Raw genomic sequence first — 23,386 nt, forward strand, 5'->3', positions numbered from 1 at the left:
ATCTTTTATTGGTCCTTCGTTTCCTTGCTGAAAAAATGACTAATAAAAACATCAGATAGCATTTCATTTCTTTTACTTTTATCATTTTCTTGGACCCATATGACCACTTATTAGAAGCTTAGGACACACTGTAGCAAGAATAGGGCAAGAGTTTTTGCTTTTTTTAAGTACATGGCTATGGGAACGTACTAATTGATCTGTCCATGTGTTTTGTAGCTCAGGAAGCACCATTTCTGTTGCGGAACCTCACTGATCAGGTTGTCAACACCAGTCACTCTCTTACTCTGGAGTGTCTTGTTCATGGTCTACCAGAGCCTCAGATACACTGGTTTAAAAACAACAAAGAGATACAGCAGCAACCAGGTAAATGCACCTTTTGCCCATGCTTATTGATACATACCGTATAATCTAGCTCATATTTCATTGTAATAATTCTGAGAATCAAGTGGCTGCCTCTCTTTGCAGCTATGGCATTTTGCCGGGTTGGGGGGGGGGTAATACTTGAAAGCCAAACTGGAACTGTGTGCTCATTTCTGTTCTGATCATTGTTAGTTATACAAGTCAGCACAAGAACCAGCCAAGATATTCTGGTGCTTGAACTAAAATATCCAAATTGTCCCCTCATACAGACACAAGTTCAAACATGGAGTAAACTGAATAACTGACAATTTGATACACTTTACAGGTATCCAAAATAAGCCATGTATTTGTACCTCACTTTTCTCCCCAGTAAGGATCTAAAATTACAATGTCATACGTTCCTCTTCAGTTTTATTCTCACAGCAACAGCCCTGTGAGGTAGGTTGGGCTGAGAAAATGTGGCTGGCCCAAGGTCACCCACTGAGCTTCTGTGGCATGAGTGGGGATTCAGAGCTAGGTCTCCCAGATCCTAGTCCAGTACCTTGACCACTACCCCATGCTATTGGCTGCTGTATTTTGCTCCAGTGTAGATCCAGCCTTGGGCAGCAGAAGGAGCAGAGAGTTCGTAGTACCAAACAACACACTATTACTCTGATCCAGTATAGTAGAAAATGGCAGCTTTCCCCAAGGTTTGCCCTTACAGCATTTCCTTTGTTGTTGCTAAAGTCATCAGAGGAAGTGCCATGCCTTGGGGAAAAAATCAAGCTGTCTTTTGACGCAGTATGATGCTGGTGGGTCCCTGTCCAAGGAACCTCCCCATAAATTAGACTCTACAACCTCCATAGCTCCAGTAGCTACCACCAGGCCCTGTGCTGGTAGCAGTAATTGAGATGGCTAAAGTGGTGTCACTGAGAATTTTGCATGACATAACTATGTTAAAGAAAGGTGGGGGTTTAGGTGGAGTGGTGGTGATAAAGAAAGGTGGAGTTAGGTGGAGTTTCTCAATACAGATGCAACACTGTACTAGGATGCATCTCCTCATCAATAAATATCTTGTGATTTCAGAATCCTTGGGAGTTCCCAAGGATGAATGTTGCCTGCCACCATCAAAATGTTGCCTACCACCATCAAATGTTGCCTGCCACCATCAAAAGCCCCCTGACCATGGAGAATCAGCATGCCACTGATAAAAGTTCTAACCTACAACTAACATCTCCTTTACTGGTTATGTTCCAAAAAGTGTATCTTATCTAGTAGCCACCAGCTATCAAAAACTATCTAACAAGCATCTTCTAGCCATTAGCACCCATTACAGAAATATCTTTAGCTAATAAGTATACAAGGTACTGGAGAAAGATCATAGCCATCCACTATGAGGGCAACACCTCCTTCTTGTAAAGTGTGTAATGCTATTGTTGATTGCTTTGGTTTGGAACTCAGAGTTTCTCCCGAAAACAGCTGTGTCACATGATTGTATGATTCTATACGCCATTTTGAGTAATTGCAAACATATCTCATTCTACAGGTATAATATTAGGGCCAGGAAGCCAGAACCTACTGATTGAGAGGGTGCAAGAGGATGATGCAGGGCACTACCGCTGCGTGGCTGCTAACTTAAAAGGAGTGGTGGAAAGTTCAGCCTTTGTCACCATACAAGGTAAACCATTTCATGCAAAGAAGGGTAGTAACCATCGATTGTGTTTATTTTTTCCTCTTTGATCTGCTCTGGAGCTATCAGTTGCTTTTCATAGTGGCAATCTTGCTCTGCCTGGAAGAACAGGTAAAATGGATTTGTTGACTGTATGTGATATTTTTGAAACAAAGCCTTAACAAGGGAAATGCACCAGGTCAAAGAGGAAGCCAAAGGGAAATGCTAGATTAGAATGTGTTTATACTGATTTGGAAATAAACTTTGCTGCAAACCAAGAAAAGTAGGGTCAGGGTAGAAGGAGATTGTATATTTAGCCTTGCTGAAGACATTACTTTGCTGGGCTTCCTGTTTCAGGCTGCTACAAACCAGGATATGTTTGTCAGTTTTTTTATTACTTTCATTTCAGTACAGTGTGTGAAGCCCGTTTTAAGGTTGGTCCAACAACTGTCAATACATTTCAGAGTTACTTGCTGTTTTATTCTCAGCTTCCATATCTGTCTGCCTTCCTTGTCTGTCTGCCTTCTCCTCCTGAACTACTTTCCCAGCAAGAATGGTACACAATTGGAGAAATAGAGGAAGGTAACTGAAAAGGTTTGGATAACTGGCACCCAATGGCACTGCTCTAGGAAGCTGTAAGTGCCCTTCTGACATCAAGATTCAAATCCAGTAGCTCCTTAAAGATTTACAGGGTACAAACTTTTGGGAATCAGAGCTCCCTTTGTCAGATATAGTAACTGATGAAAGCTTGGATTCTTGCAGGCTTATGCCCTGGAAATCTTGATGGTCTTTAGGGCACAATTGGTCTTGAATCTTCCTGTTTTACTGCAGACCAATGTGGCTACCTTTGTGAAACTATCTTTGTGACATCAGTAGCCATGACTCCAATCCCCATCCTCATCTCAGTCCTGTTTGCATACCTAACAACATATCTCACACTAAGGAAAGAGACAATGACTACTTAACTGGCCAGGAATTAAAAAGTCAAGAACAAACGCCAGCCTAATAGAGTGAGCAACAACCAGCATAGCTACTGATTGGAACCCCAACTGAATGACAGTACAGGACTTGAGTGATGGGACACATTCTCAAAACTACGGAGCAAACAGAAAAGGAAGTCAGTTCACTGTGCATGGACCTGCCCCACTTGTAAACCACATTTTGGTATGCATTTGCACTAACTGGGGGGCATCTTGTAAGCATGCAGTGGGAATGGGATGCTGTAGAATAGGACTGAAGGGAGAAGTGAAGGAGATAGTTGATATAAAGTGCACTTGAAGATGGGAAAGAAGGGAGGAAGGAAGGAGCAAAGGAAAAAAATGGGACAAGATGGAAACTGGCACTTTCCCATCCATTCATATACAGCCTATCTTGAAGGTCATGTTGCCATAACTTGGTGGACATCTCGCTAATTAAAATGACCTTTCAATATATTAAATATTTATTCATACACTCCCCCCCCCATCATTGGGGACCCAAAGCAGCTCACAACACTGTTTACCTCCATTTTATCCTCACAACAACAACTTTGTCAGATTAGTGACTGGCCCAAAGTCACTCAACATGCTTCCATGACAGAGTGGGGATTTGAACCTGTGTCCCGTAGATCCTAGACTGATTCTCAGCCATGTCATTATGGGCTAGCACCTTCACTGTTTCACAGTGAGGCCACTATATTGCACTCATCATAAAAGAGTAATCCCACTGGTTTCTGTGAGGTTACACCAGTGAATTGTCTCTTGTTTGAGACTCAAGCAGGAAAGAAGCTGTATGCTTTTTAATTCCTTTAAACAAAGAGAAATTGCTGCTTCCACTTTTGCCATTCTTCAGCCATTACAGGGCAGTCCTTCACTGCAGAACATGTTCCTCTTAGGACTAAGCACTTTTTGGCTCATTGAAAGGAATGGATCTTGCATGAGTAGAAGCACCTACAGTGCTGGAGGAACAAGCTCTTCAGCAGAGTACCATCCCCACAACAGAAAAGGATGCATTTCAACAAAGCGCAAAGATTAGGATCCGAGCCATAGCCTCTGCTGATAAGCAGGTTTAAGAAAGAGCCACTCATGTATAGACCACTGCTTTACACTGGCCTCACTGGTAAGCAAATATGTGTCAGACACATCTGTTTCCCTGTATGCAGCATTCATCAATGTAAGGGCCGCCTTTGATTCTATGCCCCATGCACCTCAGAAAATTCTCTATGTGTCAAATTAGATAACTCAGGATCTATATAAAATCCAGTACAGGTCCAAAGAGGCATCCACTAGGGCTGTCTCCTTGCACCTCACCTGTTCAACCTATATTTGAATGACTTTGTCCCAAGTTTACAAGGTATCACCACTCATGTATCATGTTTGGGAAACCATCCAGTGCCTGCCCTTCTATACATCGATGACCTTGTCCTGCTCTCCAGAACTCAGGTTGGTCTAAAGCACACTATAAAAGCATCCATTGTTTATTGCAATAGCGAATTGCTGGAGATAAATGAAGACAAATCGAAGATCATGGTGTTCACAAAGTCAACAAAGTGATCAAATAAAAGATGGGAAATCGGTGCAGACGAACTACAACAGATTTATGATTTTAGATACCTTGGAACTGTGTTCCAGTCAAACTTATCCTGGTCCAAACATGTCAGCTATCTTAAGCAGAAAGTGGACTTAGCCCTGCTGGCTTGAAGGAAATTGTTCTTTATCCATGGAGCTCAATATATGCCAGCACTCTTGAAAGCATACCAAGGCTCTTATGATACCATGCTTGCCAGATTTGTTTCCTGGGTCCAATACAACAACTCCAGCAAACTTTCTTTACAAACTACTCATACTACCATCCTGCATATCTTCCATAGTTGTGTGATTTGAATTGGGCCTTCCAAATATTTCAACTTTGATCTGGAAAACTTTAGTTAGTTTTAAGTACCAACTATCAAACTCCGAGGATGTTCCAGCCTTTACCATCCTAGCAGCTCGCGAGTACTGTTGGTCAAAATGGAACCGAACTGTGGACACAAAAATAAACCTGATTTGGAAAAAAAAGTTTTTGAACGTCTACCAAATCACTGCTTTTGAATGTCTACTTATTTATACATTGCTTTCAAAAGACACCACACATTTAGTGAGACAAGAATTCCCTTTGTAGAAACCGTGCTGATTTTTCCTCAGAAATGCTTATCCCTCAACATTCTAGCTTTAATAACAGTTTTCAACTATTCATTTGATGCTATTAAATCCAGTGGTAAGGAAAGACCCTCACGGAGTCTTTTTAGTTTGATATTACTATCATTATGTTTTAATAGCTTCCCACTTCCCAATTTCCCCCCTTGGGCATTAGCAGTTCTTGTTGAGATAGGTTCCTTAACATTGGTCTTAATATTGCTTCTCGGCCTTTTGGCTAAGATCAAGTGTAGTGTAGTATCATTAGTTTTAATGTTTATTTGCCTCCACAGCAAGTGACGAAGTCAATTGTTACTCTTGGGATCAGTTTGATAACTACATACATTATTTGACCTGCAGATATCCTAGGGCACCTTTTATTTTTGCAGGAGATTTTAATGCATGTACTGGCACTGCCCTAGAAGTCTTTCATTTTGTGTCTCCAAGAATATTAATAGAGGAAATACAGGTGTGCTAGGTCTTCATACAGAAGAGTAAAGAAGAAGCTTGCCTCACTATCTGGCAAAAACTAATCACAGCTGCCAGAAATTATAGAAATCTGAGTGATTTTTGGAAGCTGATTAGCTTTGTTTTACATTCTAGGAGCCCACTTTCATCTCATATCTCCTTGCATACCTGGGGAACACTTTGCTAATATCTTTGCTTGTTCTTGTATTAACTATGATTATCAGAGTAATTGCAACCTAGCTGAACTATAGGGTGTTAGACCAGCTGAAATTAGTTTTCTAATTTCTCAAATGAAGAATGAGAAGGCCCCCAGTGCAGGTTTAATTCCCCCAGATGTCTTCAAGGCCAGTATATCATGGAGGAAGGAGATACTGGCAACTGTATTCACTCAGATAAATGTGACAGGAGCTGGGCCGTAGCTACAGTGGGGTATTTGGGGGTGGGGTCCCCTGACTTACTATAAAGGCCCCTTCAAATGCCCCCCAGCTTCCTTTAAATGCCCTGGCCGAACTCCCCCTGCAGCACAGTGGCCACTGCACCGCCTCTCCTTGCCTTCCCCCTTGCCTTCCTACTTGCCTTCCTTGTCGTCTGAGGAACAGCTGCTGTGGCCGCTGGGGGTGGACATGTGCTGGGGCCGAGGCACTGGGGAGGAGTAGGGCACCAAGGCCCACAATGGAGGCAGTTCCTCTTCTTTGTTCTCCTCAGATGAGGCGTGCAAGGCAACAACAGTGGTGGCAGCTGCTTCCTGGGCTTGCAGCAAACACACAGGAAACATGGCAAAGTTGAGTAAAACGTGGAAAATCACCGTGTAACAACAAAAACAAGACACACAATTCTGATATACTACTATAATTTCATTAATTAATTAAATCATATACTTATAATATGCAGTAAAGACCCTAGTGTAACCTGATTATTATAGTGCACTAACAACAATTATATAAAGTATACAAATAAATGTAACAATATTAAATCTTAAAGGAATGTCCAAAGTTAAAGAGACGAATATGCAGGCAAGATTCAATGTTGTGGCTGTCTTGCTTTCAAGAAAGAGATGCAGCAAACATCATGCAACACGCCTCCCAGGCAAAAATTGCATGTTTTAAGGAATTCTTCTTCAGGCAAATGATTTCTCCTGGAACCAAAGCTCACAAATACTACAATGCACAAGTCAAGAAATTCTATACGTGGCTATTCCAGTTCTCCAACCTGAAGAAGAATTCCTTAAAACATGCAATTTTTGCCTGGGGTGTGTGTTGCATGATGTTTGCTGTGCTTCCTGGGCTCAGCGTGCTGCTGCTGTGAGCAGCAATGGGGGAGAGGAGGAGGAGGAGGCTCCTGCATGGGCCAAGGTGGTCAGGCGGCTGCCCAGGGGTTGGACGAGGCGCTCAAGGCAGCCATGGTGGTGGCGGCTGCTTCCTGGCCTCAGCCTGCTGCTGTTGCTTGGGAAGGAGGCAAGGGAATGTCAGCACCGCTACTGCTGAGGGGGGGGGGGTAGAGCAAGCGGAGGAGGCTAGAGACGAATGGAGAGGAGGCAGCCGCAGCAGCAACAGAAGGGAGAGTGCTGGCCTTGTGCAGAGACTGGGTTTTCCACCCCTTGAGAGTGGAGGGAGGAGGTGAAGAGGAGAAACGGGGGCAGCAAACATTCATAATTAAATTATCTACATTGTCAGTGCTAAGTGCCCCCTGAGAAATTTAAATGCCCCCTGATTTAAAAAATCCTAGGTATGGGCCTGGACATGTGTGACAGACTGCACTTTAAAAGCAGGTTTCATAGTGCAGCTAAATCAGAGAACTTGGAGATAAAGAGGTAACTTTTCCCTGGAAGGGAGAGGAAAATATATGATCAGCTGAATGCTAAGGGGAGGGGTCAGTTGTCAATCTGGAGGTTACAGTTTAAAGTTGGAACCATTCTGAAGGTCATCAGTTGGTTTCTGACAGAGTTTTGGAGTCAAGCGAAAGTGAAAGACTCCTTGTCTTAACTGTAGTATTCCTAAACTCAGAAGAATTCACAATAAGAATTCAAAGTCTAAGTGTCAACATAAGCCAAAGTCTGCTTTATACAGACACCCAGAGGTCATTTTGGGGGAGATCGCGGGGGAACGCAGTTCCCCAGGGTGAGGTATGGGGGGCAGGGCACATGACGAAGCCCCACCCCCTGCTTCCGGCCGCCCCGCTTCCAGCCCTCATTCAGCCAGGAGGAGGCAGGAGAAGAGGGAGGGTAAGTTGCTTCCTCCCCGCCTCTCCCCACCCCTGCCTGGGGCCAGGGAGAGCCTTCGCGGGGCTTCCTTGCACTCCCGCCGACCTTGCAGGTCCACCGCCGGAGGTGTGGCCTTATGACACACTTCCGGTGATGTCAGGGGGTGTGGCATATGCTAATGAGTTATGCTAATGAGTTCCCCTAGCTCTTTTTCTACAAAATGACCCCTGCAGACACCAGAACTGGAATGGTGATTTGGCAAGAGTTAGTGGGGTAGTGTGTGGAAACTCCCTTTCAAGCCAAATTTGTAAGACAGAAACTCCGTCAAGGGTTGTGCTCCCCCAGCCCAATTTGAGAAATCACACGGCAGTCTTGTAGAGGAGAATCAGATCTTATACTTTATTGATCAACAAAGGAGGGAGGTGCAGATCCAATAAGGTTTTGGACCCCGCAGCTCTCCCTAGGGTCACAATGGGAAACATAGGGTTTTATACCCCCTATGACAGAAATAAATCACAATTATTGGTTCCATCACAGTTAGTCACATATCCGTCACACCATTCTGATTGGATTCGAACCTGTTGGCTGGATTTTCTCAGGCAAAACTGTACCTCCTCCAGCTAAACAATAGACTTTCTTCTTCCTAGGCTGTGAAATTCTAAAAAGTATCTAATTGTAACAAAAATTAGTACATCATGCAGTGTTTTCCATCTAACACAAGCAAACTGGCATCAAGAGCATGCACAGTTACGATTGGCAAGAACAAGCAAGGTCACTGTGGTGTGATTGCCTGTCAGCATTTGGTATTTTACCCAGAATGCCTTTAAGCAATGAACCAAAGTGAATATCTGAATAGATGTTCATGATTGATTTCAGTCACTGTGATTAGAATCATCAAAGGCACTTAACATATGCACCATGGAAGTGTTAAGTACACCTGCTAAGTTAAACTAACTTAGTCAGCGGCAGAGTGCAAAGGGTTTCAGAAGCAATGTGTACAACACTCGTTGGGGAATCAAACCCCGGTCTCCCGTGTGACAGGCGGGGATACTTACTTTAATTCCCCCGAGGAGATTAATCCTTGCCCATTGTCTCTGAGGGTTTAGCTCTGAGGAGGACCCTACTCTGTTGTAAAGGGGAAATGATTTTAAACAACTCAGGAAATAGAAATACATAGTAATTTAACCAAGGAGTGAGTTAGGTTCACAAAGTCAGTGACCAACTCCAGGAAACCTGAACTGCCATAGGAAACTCTCTGAAGAAACATTGTTGCTGTACTTAAAATACTAAATAAAACATCTCATACAACCAAGAACTAATAATACCTGAAAATAAGCTTTAATAACATCATTTTGCCTGCTCAAAGAGCTGAATTCTATATTATCAACAACTTTTACCTCAGGATTGAGCTTCCGGTATGGCGCGACGAGCGGACGCGTCTCGGAGGGCTCCGAGGCGTCCGCGTCCACTCGGCTTTTCTTTGCAAACTCCCGGCTTATGGGGGGCAACACCCGACCTCCCCGGGGGGGGTTGGGTGGCATGGGGCTTGATACGAGCACTGGTGCATAAGGCAAATGCACAAGTGTTTTCGTATGTGCCCTGAAGCAGGAGCGGAGACAGGAAGCAGGCATGGTTGCCATGTGCTGCACTAGTCGCAGCCAGCCATTGTTTTTAATTGAAGAAGATTGAGAAGTACCGAGAGACAAGTTTGTTGAAACCTGGATAAAGAAATGAGGACTGTAAGTACCCGAGAAAGAGAAAATACTCCCCCAAATGTTGGAGTCCAACTGAGAGTGTTAACTGCAAAATGGCCGAGGAAATAAACGGGACTGAATTTTAAATTGAAACCGTGGCGGGGGAAGGAAGGATGAAGGTCGGTGCTGTGCTTTGTGCTGGTTTGGAAAAGACATAGGGATTAGGGGGGGGAAAGACTTGTGATAAGACATTTATGTGTGTGACGCCCAAGTTTGAAAGAAATGGAGAGTAATAAGAGTAATGAAGAGGAACGGGTTAAAGAGCTGGGAGCTGGAGAGACAGATACGGAAAAATTTATAAGAGCAATAAGAGAAGCGGTGAGAAAAGGTTGTGAAGAGGCATGTGTAGACATAAAGAAGGAGTATGGTTTGCAAGTGGAAACAGTGGGAAAAGAAAAGCAGGGATCATTTGCCGTGGAGAAGACTCAGGAGGAACTGATAAGAAATGAAGACTGTGTTAAGAACGAAAATTTGGACGATGATGTGGATTTGTTAAGGAAAGTAACAGAGCCTATAGGAAAGTTGCCCGGAACTAAAGGGGAATCCTTAAAAGAAAACAGTCAATGTCGAAAAACTGGACAAGAGAGAAAGGGAAAGATTCAAAGAAAGAAGCGACGGCTATGGAAGCCTAAAAGGGACACCAGATATTGGTCTATGGAGGGGCTGAAAGATAGAGGAGAGAGATACGAAGGCCTAAGAGTGTTTAAAGAACAAAGACAGGTTGAAATGCTGAGACAAAAAAATAAATTGCTTATGTTCAGAAGAAAAATTAAGCAATATGAAAAAGAGAATGTTGTGCTCCCCCCCCTCTCTAGATATAAAATGGTAGACTGACCCAAAATTTAATGGCCCATGATCTGAACTACTAGTATTTGTATTAAAACCTACTTACTTGTAAATGTATGTTTTTGTATTAGATTTTGTTGGGTGAATTGGTGATGATTAGGAGGGCTTGTTTTAAGATATAAGGGATATAATAAGGGTAAATGAATAATTGTTTAAAGAAAGTGATTATGAGATAATTAATTGGCATTAATTGGCATTATGATGAGTAAGCTAAATTGATAAAAATGGTTATTAGTGATTTGGTATGAAAGGTATTAGTAAAAACGCCATAAGGGTTTGAAAGCATATTTATGTGATTGGAAATGGAGTAGAAATTGATTTTGAGTATTGGTTTATAAATTGGAAGTATTAGTGTTTGAATTTAAATTTATTTATTCACAAAATTATGTAGTTGTAGTTGATTCTGTAGGGACAAAAAAGAATGAAATGGACTATAACTAAGAAAAATGAATTGGAAATTGTTAAGGGAAATTATTATATATTTATACTTATGTGATTAGAAATTGACTAGAAAATGATGTTTTTTTTAAAAAAAGAATGAAACTGATTGTATTTAAGAAAAATGAATGGTTAACTCTTGAGGGGAATCATTGTTCACATATATTTATGTGTTTAGAACAGATTAGGAACTGATGTGGATTTTGGTTGGTAGACAGGGATGAGTGGTAAGTAGGTCAAATGTTGTTTATTGCAATAAATAGCAGGAGGTTACTTATAGATAGAATTAAGGTAGGTCTGGGTCTGGAAAATTATAAACGGACAATGTTCAGAAAATAGGGATACTTTAAAGAAGACATTTAAAGCTATAAGCTAAAAATTAATAGAATATTTAAAAAAGGAGAGGAAAAGGTAAAAGAATAAGAAAGGAATAAGGGGGAAATATACAAAAATAAACAAAATAATTCTGAACTTAAACCCCTATATTGATTGCACAAAACTGGCAGGAAAATGGAGTTGGGATAAGAAGTGTTGAATAGTCAATAATAAACCTCAAAAGTCTATAGAAAAATAAGGTTTAGTCAACACAGAGTAGAAATAAAGATTGGAAAGAAGGGAAAATTGGTTTTTGAAAGTATGTTGGGAATGGCATTATGGTTTTTCTAGAAAATAAGTGTGGTTCAAGGAGTGGAGGTATATGTAATTTTGTCTATGATCTTGTTTATGTTTATGTGTACAATATAGGCTTATAAAATTCAATAAATAAATTTATTTTAAAAAAAGAATGCAAAAAAACAACTTTTACCTCAGCATTCTCAATCCCTGACTCACCTGCCTTTTGAATAAACTTGTTCTTTTGTTCTTCTGTTTTACTGTTAAAGTGTCTCCAGTGCCATTTCAAAAATAAAATAAAAAGAGAGCTCCTGTTTTTCCATAACAAGTCCCCTAGGCTGGGCTAAAAACTGAATTATATTCTGTGGAACAGGGTGGGACAGAAATTTTTTCAAAACCCTCTATTATTCACAGGCTACCAAGGGCTGCTCAGTCACAGAAAGGGAACCAAAGAATTTTGACAGGAAAGTTAGCCTCAGTGTGGGGAGAGTGACAGGGGTCCATCATAACATTTATAAGGTTTATAAGATTATGCATGGGATAGAGCAGGTAGAGAAAGAAGTACTTTTCTCCCTTTCTCACAATACAAGAACTCATGAGCACTCAATGAAATTGCTGAGCAGTTGGGTTAGAACGGATAAAAGGAAGTACTTCTTCACCCTAAGAGTGATTAACACATGGAATTCACTGCCACAGGAGGTGGTGGTGGCTACCATCATGGATGGCTTCTCTTAACATGCTATCATAATACCAGTTTATAACAAGGGAGACAAAGCAGACCCATCCAACTACAGGCCAATCAGCCTTTTATCAGTGGCTGGGAAGCTTTACGCTGTGTCCCATTATTACCAACTCATGGACTGATTGGAGATGAATAAAATCCTGGGGAGAGAACCGGGTGGTTTTAAGTGAGGAGCTGGTACAGATGATAATCTTCTGATATTACAGTTCTTAATAAATATACAAGCAAGAGTCGGGGGATCCTTGCTGCTGCCTTCATGGATTTGAAGGTGACTCTCGATACCATAGCCTGTGCCCAGTTGTGGCATAAGCTAAAACTAACATCTATTGACAAGAAGCTGTTGTCTTTGATTCTGTATTCTAATCCCACTGCACAAATCCACTATGGGTTAGATGGACAACTTTCCAACATAATTTCCCCACAACAGGGAGTGTGTCAGGGGTGTGTGCCGGCCCCTCTATTGTTTAATTCATTTATCAACAATATGATTTCTGTTCTCTCTGCCCACACTGTTATTCTCCATCCATTGCTAACGTTAACATTTCTTTCCTACTTTTTGCTGATGATGCAGTTCTATCAAGAACAGTATCATGACTGTCCTTTCTGCTAGAGGTGTTTGTCCCTTACTGTCTGGAAAAATGTCTGATAGTTAACTATCAAAAATCCAAGATCGTTGTTTTTGGGGGAGAAATCTCACGTACACCACAAGTGGAAAATTCATGGTAATAGTGATATTGAGAAGGTCCCCTAATTTAAATACTTAGGGGGTTGGTTTGACCTGAGATTAACTTGGTCAGTGTAAGCTGCTCATGTGAAAAGACTGGCTACAGCAGCATCAAGCAGTATCTGTCATTTTTTTTATTCATCTGGGGCTCACTATATCCCAGCTGTCAGCAAACTGTTTAATGCCAAGGTGACTGTGCAAAGTTTATATGGGGCTGGTATCTGGATTGACAAAATAGGAGAATCTTTGGATTCAGTTCTTCTTAAATTCCTGTGTTCTATCTGTATAACTCCAAGCTTTAGAACAATATTAGAACAACCATCACTTAAAGCTCCGACTTAATTTAAGGCTTTCCCCCCTAAAGTCAAAATTATACACTCCAACATCCAAGAGGGCTACCTTGGCTTTGTCAGAGAGGACTCTGATATTTCCCACTGGGATAAGCTTGTTGAACAACAACTGCCTCAGTCTTTCCTTGGACTCCCTTTATGCAGTCACTATACAGGAAGCCATGAGAATGATTAGGAATTGTCTATTTAAATATGATTATAACAGTACAATCTTTAGAGCATGATGTGTTTGTTCTACTCAATTTGTTGGTATTTTTCCGCCTGGAGAGCTTCCCAATTACTGCTCATATTTGACTGTTCCTCACTATAGGCATGCCTTTATGTTGGTGTACTTTAATGCCCTACCATGTAGAGTTTTGCAAGTGAGGTATCTTAAGATATCATACTCTGATAGACTATGTGATTGTTGTGCAGGTAGTATAGACACCCTGTGTCACATGACCTTTGACTGTAGTTACTTTTCTGAGCCTAGAAATCTTTTAATTCTTCCTTTGTTCCAAAATATAGATAATATGGAGACATTACCTCTTTTATTAGAAGATAATAATTTGTATGCATCTGTGACAGATTTTTGCAATCATTCAAATGGGGGGTCTGGTCACACACAGAAGTAGCTGTGTGATAGGGACGAATGCCAGGCAGATTTTATGGGTGCGATCACACGAAAACATCTGGCAAGTGTCCTGCACCCATCAGCAACCCTATCGCCTGGCTGAAGAAGCGGAGTAAAAAATACCAGGGGAAATGCACTAGTTTCTGGAAATCGCGGGGTGCGGGCAGGCGTCAGATCGTGGAAGTGCTGGTCTCCCATCGCATCCAGTGGTATGTACCCAAACGTGGAACTGCGCATGCACACAAACGTGTACTGCTGAGCCTCCTTGCCCTTCTTTGCCATGCTTCACCATCAATGTGTGATCACGGCTGAGGGCATGTGCATGGAGCCTCAGGGGAAACGTCTGATCGCGATACTGCGCTTCAATTTGCTCCGGAGCAAAAAGCCTCACTTCGCCCCCGGATTATCTCGCTGGTGTGACCAGGACCGGGGTCTAGCTTTTCCTATATCTAGTAATATGCTTAAAACGAATAAGTTAAGCAGTATGAGGTAGATAGTTTTCAACACCATGGCTTTGAGAAAAGTGTTGTGTCTCTACTTAATTTGCCTCAGGTGGCTGTTGTGAGGATGAAATGAGAAAGGAAGGATTTAAACCTTGAAAGGTAGGACCACAGAGAGGATGACTGTGTGCCTGATAAACGTTTCTTATGTTTGAATGTTCTTGAGTGAGGGAGGAGTCTGAGAATTTGCTGTTATCTTGCTTAATAAACACTTTCCTTTTTTATTTTGTAGATCCCCCCCCCCCATCCAGGAAATTAATTGTCTGGGAACAAGCAATAATCCAATTACCACTATGCAAATCCTACTTCACAAAATATTGGTGGGTTAATGTCACAAATGGTGTGGCAGGGTGCCCCCCAATCCCTCAGAATGTGAACAAAGGGTTTGGAGGCTCACTTTGAACAGGCTCGCTGTGACAGTCATCTGAGCTAGCCAAGACCCCACAAGGAATACATTAATCTTCCTTCTTTTCTTTGTCAGGAATTATGCTGATATGGACAAGAAATTGCTAGATGCCTGAGCAGAACTGAACTGAATGTCTGGGAAATTGTATTCCAAACCAGTTCCAAACCTTTCCCCCTTGTTTTCCCATGGAATGTTGTTATGCCCTCGGTTTGAGACTACTTTATGAGAGTGGCAGGCAGTAGTTTTCACAAAAGTCACATGCATTATTGCGCCAGAGCCACAAGGGTGGGGAATGAATTTTGCTTTGAAAATGTTTTGTGAGTGTCACTGGAGTTGCACAGAGGGAATATTTTGATTATAAGCTGTCTTTAGAGAGTGCTCAGAGAGTTCTAATACGTTCCAGATCTGGAATGTTTGAGATGCTTCATTTTGTCCTTCAGATTAATTTTTTTCTGTTGACTTATTCAGTTTTCCTGAGGTTTTGTCCGGCCATAACCTTGCAGGCCCTGTTATTTAAAGGGCTATTCCTTTTCTGAGAGAAACTGGACTGACAACCTGTTGTTCAAGGCAAAGTGCTGACAGAAATTGCAAAGATACCTCAGTGAATCAAGGTGAATTAGAGTAGGACCACTTGCTCCCATATGAAAGCTTTGGTCAACTAGTTTGCTTGCTTTCCCCTCTTCTGTCTTTCTCTTAATATTTGCCTTTCTGCATTTTGTACTGGCTTTGCTGCATCCTTGTGATACCTTTGTATGTTTTTATGCTGCTAGCAAGTTAATTTATTGCAGACTGTAAACTGCCTTGGAAACAGGCAGCCCAAAAGAGTCTGTGAGATGCAAATCAGCCAAATAAATGTCTCAGGGATTCCCTCCTCCCTCAGCTCTTCCGTTAGAGCCCAACCGGTTATCCCAGAACATTAGCAAAATCCTCAGAAAATTCCAGGAGTTTGTTGCTTGCCACTAACTTACTTCTTCCCAGCTCATCACTGATGCCTTAACCTCAACTGATTTAAATCCTCCAGATTATCTGAATGTCAAATTTATAAACTGAACTAAGCAGTAACCTGAGAAGACCTCTCTAAGAGTACAAACCCAAAAAACGTAGCATTGTTAGTCATAATAAAAATATATTTATTGCAAAGGAAATCATAAATTATTTAACTTGTAAGAAAATATGTCTACAGACTGGCTGAAATCACAAAAAGGAACAACATACAAGTTTGCTGAGGTAAATGCCTTTCCACTCTGTCTGGCAAGGATGGTTGCCAGGTAGGGTTCTCCCAAGTCCCATCTTACATTATTCCAAGACCCCTTTGTTTCAAGAAATTTCAGATGGTTTAAACTGCTCAGATTAGGCAAAAATAGCTGAACATAATTTCTCCCAAGCAAATTAGTCCCAGAATAAAGAAAAGGGGAGAAAACAGAAAGCCTATTCCATGTTCAACTAGTTCCACTTGGGACAAAAATCTTGTCTTAATTTTCTGGGTGTTTTTTTTTTCTTTTCTTTTTTAATTAAAGATTTTAATACTACATCAAAAATACCAAAACCAAGCAGAGTATAAATACCAAACAGTAAACACTTTGCTTTAAAAAATTCTGACTACATTGATGTCTGAATCCAAGAGCACTTAAAAAAAATCGTTACTAATAAATATATATCGACTAAAAACTCTTGTCTGGGTGTTTTCTTTAATAAAGGGAAGTGAGTATTACAGAGAGAAGGGATGCCCAACTCTCCCATGAGAAATTTGAGCAATCTTTGACTATGCAGTGCCAGGCTTGCAACAGCCAATCAGAACAGCTAATGTCACTCTGAAGTCTCTGCACCTTATGCAAATGAAGGGAAATTTAAACTAAGGCCTTTCAAGTGTTGAGCGATTAATTAGACTCAAGGAAGACATTAATGTTTCATGCCCCCTGGGGGTGTCACACAGGAATTAGGAAATTCCTTTCGAGAATTTACAGGCCACCAAAGCTATTCAGCAACATCTGGACAGGAAGTATGCAGAGGCAAAAAGGGCTTCTACTCTGTAAGCCTTGCTTCCAAAGTAGGGGGGGGGTCTTTGACATTTTGAAAATGAAAACTTCTCAGGGTAAGCAGACCCAGCTTTAGGAATCCAGCCAATGTTTGTCTTACGGAGAGAAGAACACAATGGTCATTGAGTGACATTAAGATGTATCAACAGGTGATTGAATATATACCTGAACAGATTATAGGCATGTAGTTCTTTATGATTGGCAAACATGTAAATACGTAATTGCATCTGCATTTTAAAAGATTAATGGTGGTAACTATAAAGTATTTAGCTGCAACCCTATAGAATAACAGTTGACTGACAGTTTGAAATTATCTCTACTCTCCATTCCTATTTGGATAGCATGCTGGACACCATATCTCACAATGTAATAAAGTTGACCTTTTAAACTCATTAGAGTATGCACTGCAAGTCTGTACAAAACAGAGAAACGATACCTAGCAGAAGGAACTGGAACTTTATAGAGACTGAGGGATTTTTCCCTGGGTGACACTGTTTCAGTTTTTCATGAGAAACACTGCTATAGTAGCAGAACGCCATGGGTGAAACTCAATTTGTTCCAGTTTCTTTTCTATATAGCTCCAGCATTTCTTTTCAAAGAAACTAGATGTACTGAACTGGTGGATATACCGAACCAGTGTCTAGTGGTGGTAATGGGCTCGAGGAGGGTTAATAAACTGAAGCTGGATTCAGACAAAATGGAGGTGCATTTGCCAGTTTTGGCTGACACACAAGCTGTGCCATTTCCAAGAGAGAAATGATCTAGCTACAGTTATCCTCCAGGTGCATTGAAGTTTAGATTATTCAAAAGCACCCCACAGGGAGCTGCCCTTGGAAGCCTCATGGAAACCACAGCAAGTCTAAAATGCTGTGGCCAGGATTCTTGGGCACACCCTGTAGTGTACTTATTATTCCAGAGGGATAGCCATGTTGGTCTGTTATAGCAAAATAAAACAGAAGTCCAGAACATATTATGCCTGCAGTGAGTGAACATTCCCCAAGGATATTTCCGGACTCAATTCAAGGTGCTGGTTTTGGGACAGGGGTATCTGAATGACCACCTGCCCCCCCCATTGCCCTGCCTCTTCAAAGAGATCATCTTCAGAACCTTTTCGATGGTAGTAGCATTACTATGGAACACTCTTCCATGAAAGACTAGCAACTGGTGAAGTCAGATTCAGGTGGGTAGCCATGTTAGTCTGAAGCAATTGAACAGCATTTGAGTCCAGTGGCCCCTTTAAGACCAACACGGTTTAATTCTGGGTATACGCTTTCGTGTGAAGTGTGTGTGCACACAAAAGCATATACCCAGAATTAGACTGTGTTGGTCTTATAGGTGCCACTGGATTCATATGCTGTTCAACTGGTGAAGTCATTTCATTCAGCTGGCTAAATAACTAATATTTAGTACTGCCCTTGATAAGATTGTGTAGGATTTTTTTAAAAAAATCTTATTGTCTCTTTTCATACTTTCATGTAAACGGGTTGTATTTGCTCTTATGCAAAACTGTTTGTTTAAATGTTACTTATTGTGACAGACAGGATGTGCCTCTCCTAAGAGCAACCAATGGGACTTGATGAAATGTTGGTGAGAGGATAACAGTTAAAGCATTTTGTTCAGTTCGAGGGGGAGTTAGAACTGGCTGGGTGAGGAACTGGACGTTTAAACCAATGCGTGGCAGAACAGCAGCCTAAGTTGTAACAATTATATTTATACTGGACTCTTGCTCTTTTCTACTGCTCTGGTAGACTAACACGGCTACCCGTCTTGGTCTATCAACATGTGCTATGGATCAGATTTTGTTTTAAAGTGGTCATTTATTAAAAAGATTTATTGCTTGATTGTTCCAGGAATTTCGGAGAGCTCAAACCTAGAACTAATTACACTGACTTGCACCTGCGTGGCAGCCACACTCTTCTGGCTTCTATTGACACTCTTCATACGTAAGCTAAAAAGGGTAAGGACAAAGACACCAATGCTAAACCTCCCTAGGTTTTCTGACTTGCATTTGTCCTAGTTTAATCGCTGCATTATGAAATAAATAAATCAATCAATCAATCAATCAATCAATCTCTGAGCTAGAAATACATCATATGTGCACTGTCTGCTAGCTGACCCAGCTGAGCTCTGAGAAGCAGCAGGAGATAGAGCTGCTAGAGGGGTGAGTGTTTTTTATTTGCTTTCAGCTGAGGTGATTTTGCTGAGGGTACTGTGGGGGGGACTGTGTTTGGGAATGTGTGGGAGAGTTGTGAGTTGCTTCAGAGTCCTGGCTGCTTGAGATAGGGTGAGAAAGGGTAATTGTTTGACTGTAATTGAGTGCCTGGGTGAATATGAATAGCTGCTGGCCACGCCCTCTGCTGGGGGAGGCTTCTATTTAAGGCAGCACCTCGCCAGAGGCATGAGCCAAAGGGCGAGAGCCAAAGGGCTCTTGGCCTGTGACTCTTAGCCTAGGGACTCTTAGCCTAGGGACTCTGTTAGAAGCCCAGGAAGAGCCAGAAAGCCAGGGCCCTAGTCGCCTTGAGTTCCCAGTAAGGTAAGTAGACTTCTACAAGGAGAGCCACATAAATACAAAGGTTTTAAAAGGGGGATTATATATAATCATTATTTTAAAAGCAATTATGAAGCCAGAATGCCAGCAGAGGGTTGGGGGCTATCCAGTGTTTTGCACAGAGTGTCCCATGTAGGACTACCTGTCCGCTGGACAGAAGTCTTGGGTGTGTGCCCGGTGCAAGGAGCTCCTGGTTCTCAGGGAACGTGTTTGCTCCCTTGAGGCCAAGGTGGCTGACCTGGAGAAGCAGAGACAGTCAGGCGCATGGAGAAGACTCTCGGGGACTGCCCCACTTTGAATATGGCAGCCCTGCTGCTGTCAGGGAGTATGAGGGTCAAGAGGAAACAGGGCACCATGCAGCAGATAAGGGGAATGTGCCCTCAGAAGGGACCTCTGCTTCAGTTGGTGAACGGGTATGCTTTCACACCAAGGAACCATCCCTGGGCAGGGAGGGAAGAGGGCTCTTGGTAGTTGGTGATTCAATCCTTAGGCAGGTAGACAGCTGAGTGGTGAACCTGCATACTTACCGTATGGTGACTTGCCTGCCTGGTGCGAAGGTAGTGGACATTACACGTGTTCTTGATAGGCTGGTAGATAGTGCTGGGGATGAGCCAGTGGTCATGGTACATGTTGGCACCAACAATGTGGGGAAACGATTGTGAGGTCCAGGACCTCCAAGGTAGCCTTCTTAGAAGTGCTACCTGTTCCACGCGCAGGGCCGGAGAGACAGGCACAGATCAGGAGTCTCAATGCATGGATGAGACAGTGGCGTAGGGGGGGAGGGTTCAAGTCTTTTAGGCACAGGGATGCTTTTTGGAACAAGAGGGTGCTGCACAAAAGAGACGGTCTTCACCGTATGGTGACTTGCCTGCCTGGTGCGAAGGTAGTGGACATTACACGTGTTCTTGATAGGCTGGTAGATAGTGCTGGGGATGAGCCAGTGGTCATGGTACATGTTGGCACCAACAATGTGGGGAAACGATTGTGAGGTCCAGGACCTCCAAGGTAGCCTTCTTAGAAGTGCTACCTGTTCCACGCGCAGGGCCGGAGAGACAGGCACAGATCAGGAGTCTCAATGCATGGATGAGACAGTGGCGTAGGGGGGAAGGGTTCAAGTTTGTTAGGCACTGGGATGCTTTTTGGAACAAGAGGGTGCTGCACAAAAGAGACGGTCTTCACTTGTCCCAAGAAGGAACCAGGCTGCTGGTGCTTAAAATCAAAGGGATGGCGGAGCAGTTTTTAAACTGAATATTGGGGGAAAGCCGACAGGAGATGAAAAGTCTCTGGTTCGGGATGGCTCAAAGAGATGGAGGGGTAGCTGTTACTTTTCTACAAGGAAATGGATTAGAATTATCCACTGAGATTGTGTCTAACGATATGGACTGCCTGGCAAGGTCTCAAGGAAGCAAGAGGAAGGTTGTGGGCTTAACATGCATGGAAAACTATAGATGTTTATATTCAAATGCTAGAAGTGTCCAAGGTAAAATCGGGGAGTTGGAATGCTTGGTGTGGCGGGGGGGATAGACATTGGGTGTGTTCAGACGAGCAGCTAATACAGCAATTGGCTCGGCTCTAATTTGATCCTGATCATTTTATCCAGCGTTGGACGACCAGACAGCTCCCCTTACCACACGTGTACTCCACGGTGGATTGTCTAGACGGCATCCACCTGAAGGCATAGGCGTAATCTTCGTGGGGGCAGCGGGGCTTCAGCCCCCACCGAAATTTTCAGGAAGGTGCTCAGCCTCCCCCGGGAGCCACCCTTGCTCCTAGCAAAGCAATGCCTCTGGCCCAGCCCCACGCCCACCCCCCCGAAATTGGAAAGTCTACAAAAAAATTCTGTTTGCACATGCACATTCATGCCTCAACGTGTACTTGTTTTTCTGCGCATGCGCAGAGTTGAATAGTTAAAGCACCGCCAGTGGTACCTCTCTCTAGGTACCTTTTTAATTAATGCAGTTCATAAAATTCACGGGCCATTTAGAAACATTAAATTATCCAGAACGTTTGAGTGGAGCTCTGCAGCTGTTGCGCGTTTACACGTTTATGCGTGTATTGCTAAGAATTTTTTTAAATGGCACCCGCTCGGGATGGTCTGATGTCAGACCATCCCAAAAGGAGGATTGCACGCTGGAACAATCAGATAGGAGAAAGTCCGCAATTGGCCCATCGGGAAGCGAAAACTCCAGCCTTTAACTAGTATCTTTTAAGTACGGCTCCAAAGTGCAGCAAAATGGGATGATCACAGAAGAGGCATGTTTCCCAGATGTTGTTGTCTGGTTATTACCTTTAAATCTGCCAGGCACTCGTGCCTGGCACGGATCAAAAGACCCATCTGATCGGGACCTTAGTGGGTATTTCAGAAACTTGGTGGGATGAGGAAAATTAGTGGGATACAGTGATTCCTGGTTATAAATTATATAGGAAGGATGGGGGGAAAGGGTTGGAGGTGGGGTGGCTCTGTATGTCAGAGAGGGTATACAGTCCAGTAAGATTGAGAGGGTAAGAGAACTGGATTCGCTTCTGGAAATGCTATGAGTTGAAATAGTGGGCCCGAAAGGAAGTTTAACACTGGGAGTTTGTTATTATACACCAGATCAAAAGACAGAGGAGGATTATAAAATGATGAAGGAATTAAAGATAGCGACTAGACAAAATAAGTGTGTCGTAATAGTTGATTTTAACTACCCACACATTAATTGGGTCAATATGTGTTCAAGTCGGGAAAAAGTGACTGAGTTTCTAGACACTCTCTATGACTGTGCTATCGAACAGATGGTCACAGAACCTACCAAGGGAGAGGCGATCCTGGATTTGGTCCTAAGGAATGCCCAAGACCTGGTGTAAGATGTAAAAGTGATTACACCACTTGGGAACAGTAACCATAATGTTATTGAGTTCAACATTTGTATAAATAGGGAGTTGTCCAAAAAGACTGACACAACCACTTTTAACTTTTAAAGGGGTAACTTCTCTGATATGAGGGGACTGAAAGGAAAAGTAGAAAGGGTCAAAACCATTATGGAAGCTTGGAGACTATTTAAAACTACAATCCTAGAAGCCCAGAAAAATATATATACTGCAGGTTAGGAAAGGCACAAATAGGAATAGAAAAAAGCCTGCATGGTTAACAAAGTAATAGAAGCTGTAAAAGGTAAGAACGATTCCTTTAAGCGGTGGAAAGCTAGTCTCAGTGAGGTTGATAAAAGGGAACATGCTCTGTGGCAAATAAAATGCAAGTGTGTGATCAGGCAGGCAAAAAGGGAATATGAGGAGCATATAGCAAAAAACATAAAGACCAACAATAAAACTTTCTTCAAATACATTAGAAACAGGAAACCAGCCAGGGAGGCAGTGGGGCCCTTGGATGACCAAAGGGTAAAAGGAGTACTGAAGGATGATAGGGAAATGGCTGAGAAGCTGAATACATTTTTTGCTTCTGTCTTCACTGTGGAAGATGAGAAGTGCTTGCCCACTCCAGAACCACTGATTTCAGGAGGGGTGTTGAAAGACCTGAGTCAGATTGAGGTGACAAGAGAGGAGATCCTACGACTGTTAGACTACTTAAAAACTGATAAATCACCAGGCCCGGATGACATACATCCAAGAGTTCTGAAAGAACTCAAATGTGAACTTGTGGATCTCCTGACAAAAATATGTGATCTTTCCTTAAAATCTGCCTCCATTCATGAGGACTGAAAGGTAGCTAATGTCACTCCCATCTTTAAAAAGGGTTCCAGAGAAGATCCAGGAAATTACAGGCCAGTCAGTCTGACATCGATACTGGGTAAATTGGTGGAAACTGTTATTAAGGAAAGAATTAGCAGGCACACTGATGAACAAAAACTATTGAGGCAGACTCAGCATGGGTTCTGTAAGGGAAGATCTTGTCTCACTAACCTGTTAGTGTTCTTTGAGGGAGTGAACAAACATGTGGACAAGGGGGACCCAAGAGATGTTGTTTACCTTGACTTCCAGAAAGCTTTTGA

At 42.4% G+C, this 23,386-nt stretch overlaps 1 protein-coding gene across 1 annotated transcript in view; it reads left to right on the forward strand.

Annotated features, from left to right (window-relative positions):
- FLT1 (fms related tyrosine kinase 1) overlaps window positions 1-23,386 on the forward strand; it is a 177,909-nt gene that overhangs the window by 102,343 nt on the left and 52,180 nt on the right. Inside the window, exons 14-16 of the mRNA XM_015405408.1 lie at window positions 217-363; window positions 1,886-2,017; window positions 18,700-18,806. Coding sequence (XP_015260894.1) covers window positions 217-363; window positions 1,886-2,017; window positions 18,700-18,806 — 386 coding nt within the window. The remainder of the gene's footprint in view (window positions 1-216; window positions 364-1,885; window positions 2,018-18,699; window positions 18,807-23,386) is intronic.

Source organism: Gekko japonicus, unplaced genomic scaffold (genome assembly GCF_001447785.1).
Source record: "Gekko japonicus isolate JY-2015 unplaced genomic scaffold, Gekko_japonicus_V1.1 scaffold1477, whole genome shotgun sequence".
Classification (NCBI taxonomy): domain Eukaryota; kingdom Metazoa; phylum Chordata; class Lepidosauria; order Squamata; family Gekkonidae; genus Gekko; species Gekko japonicus.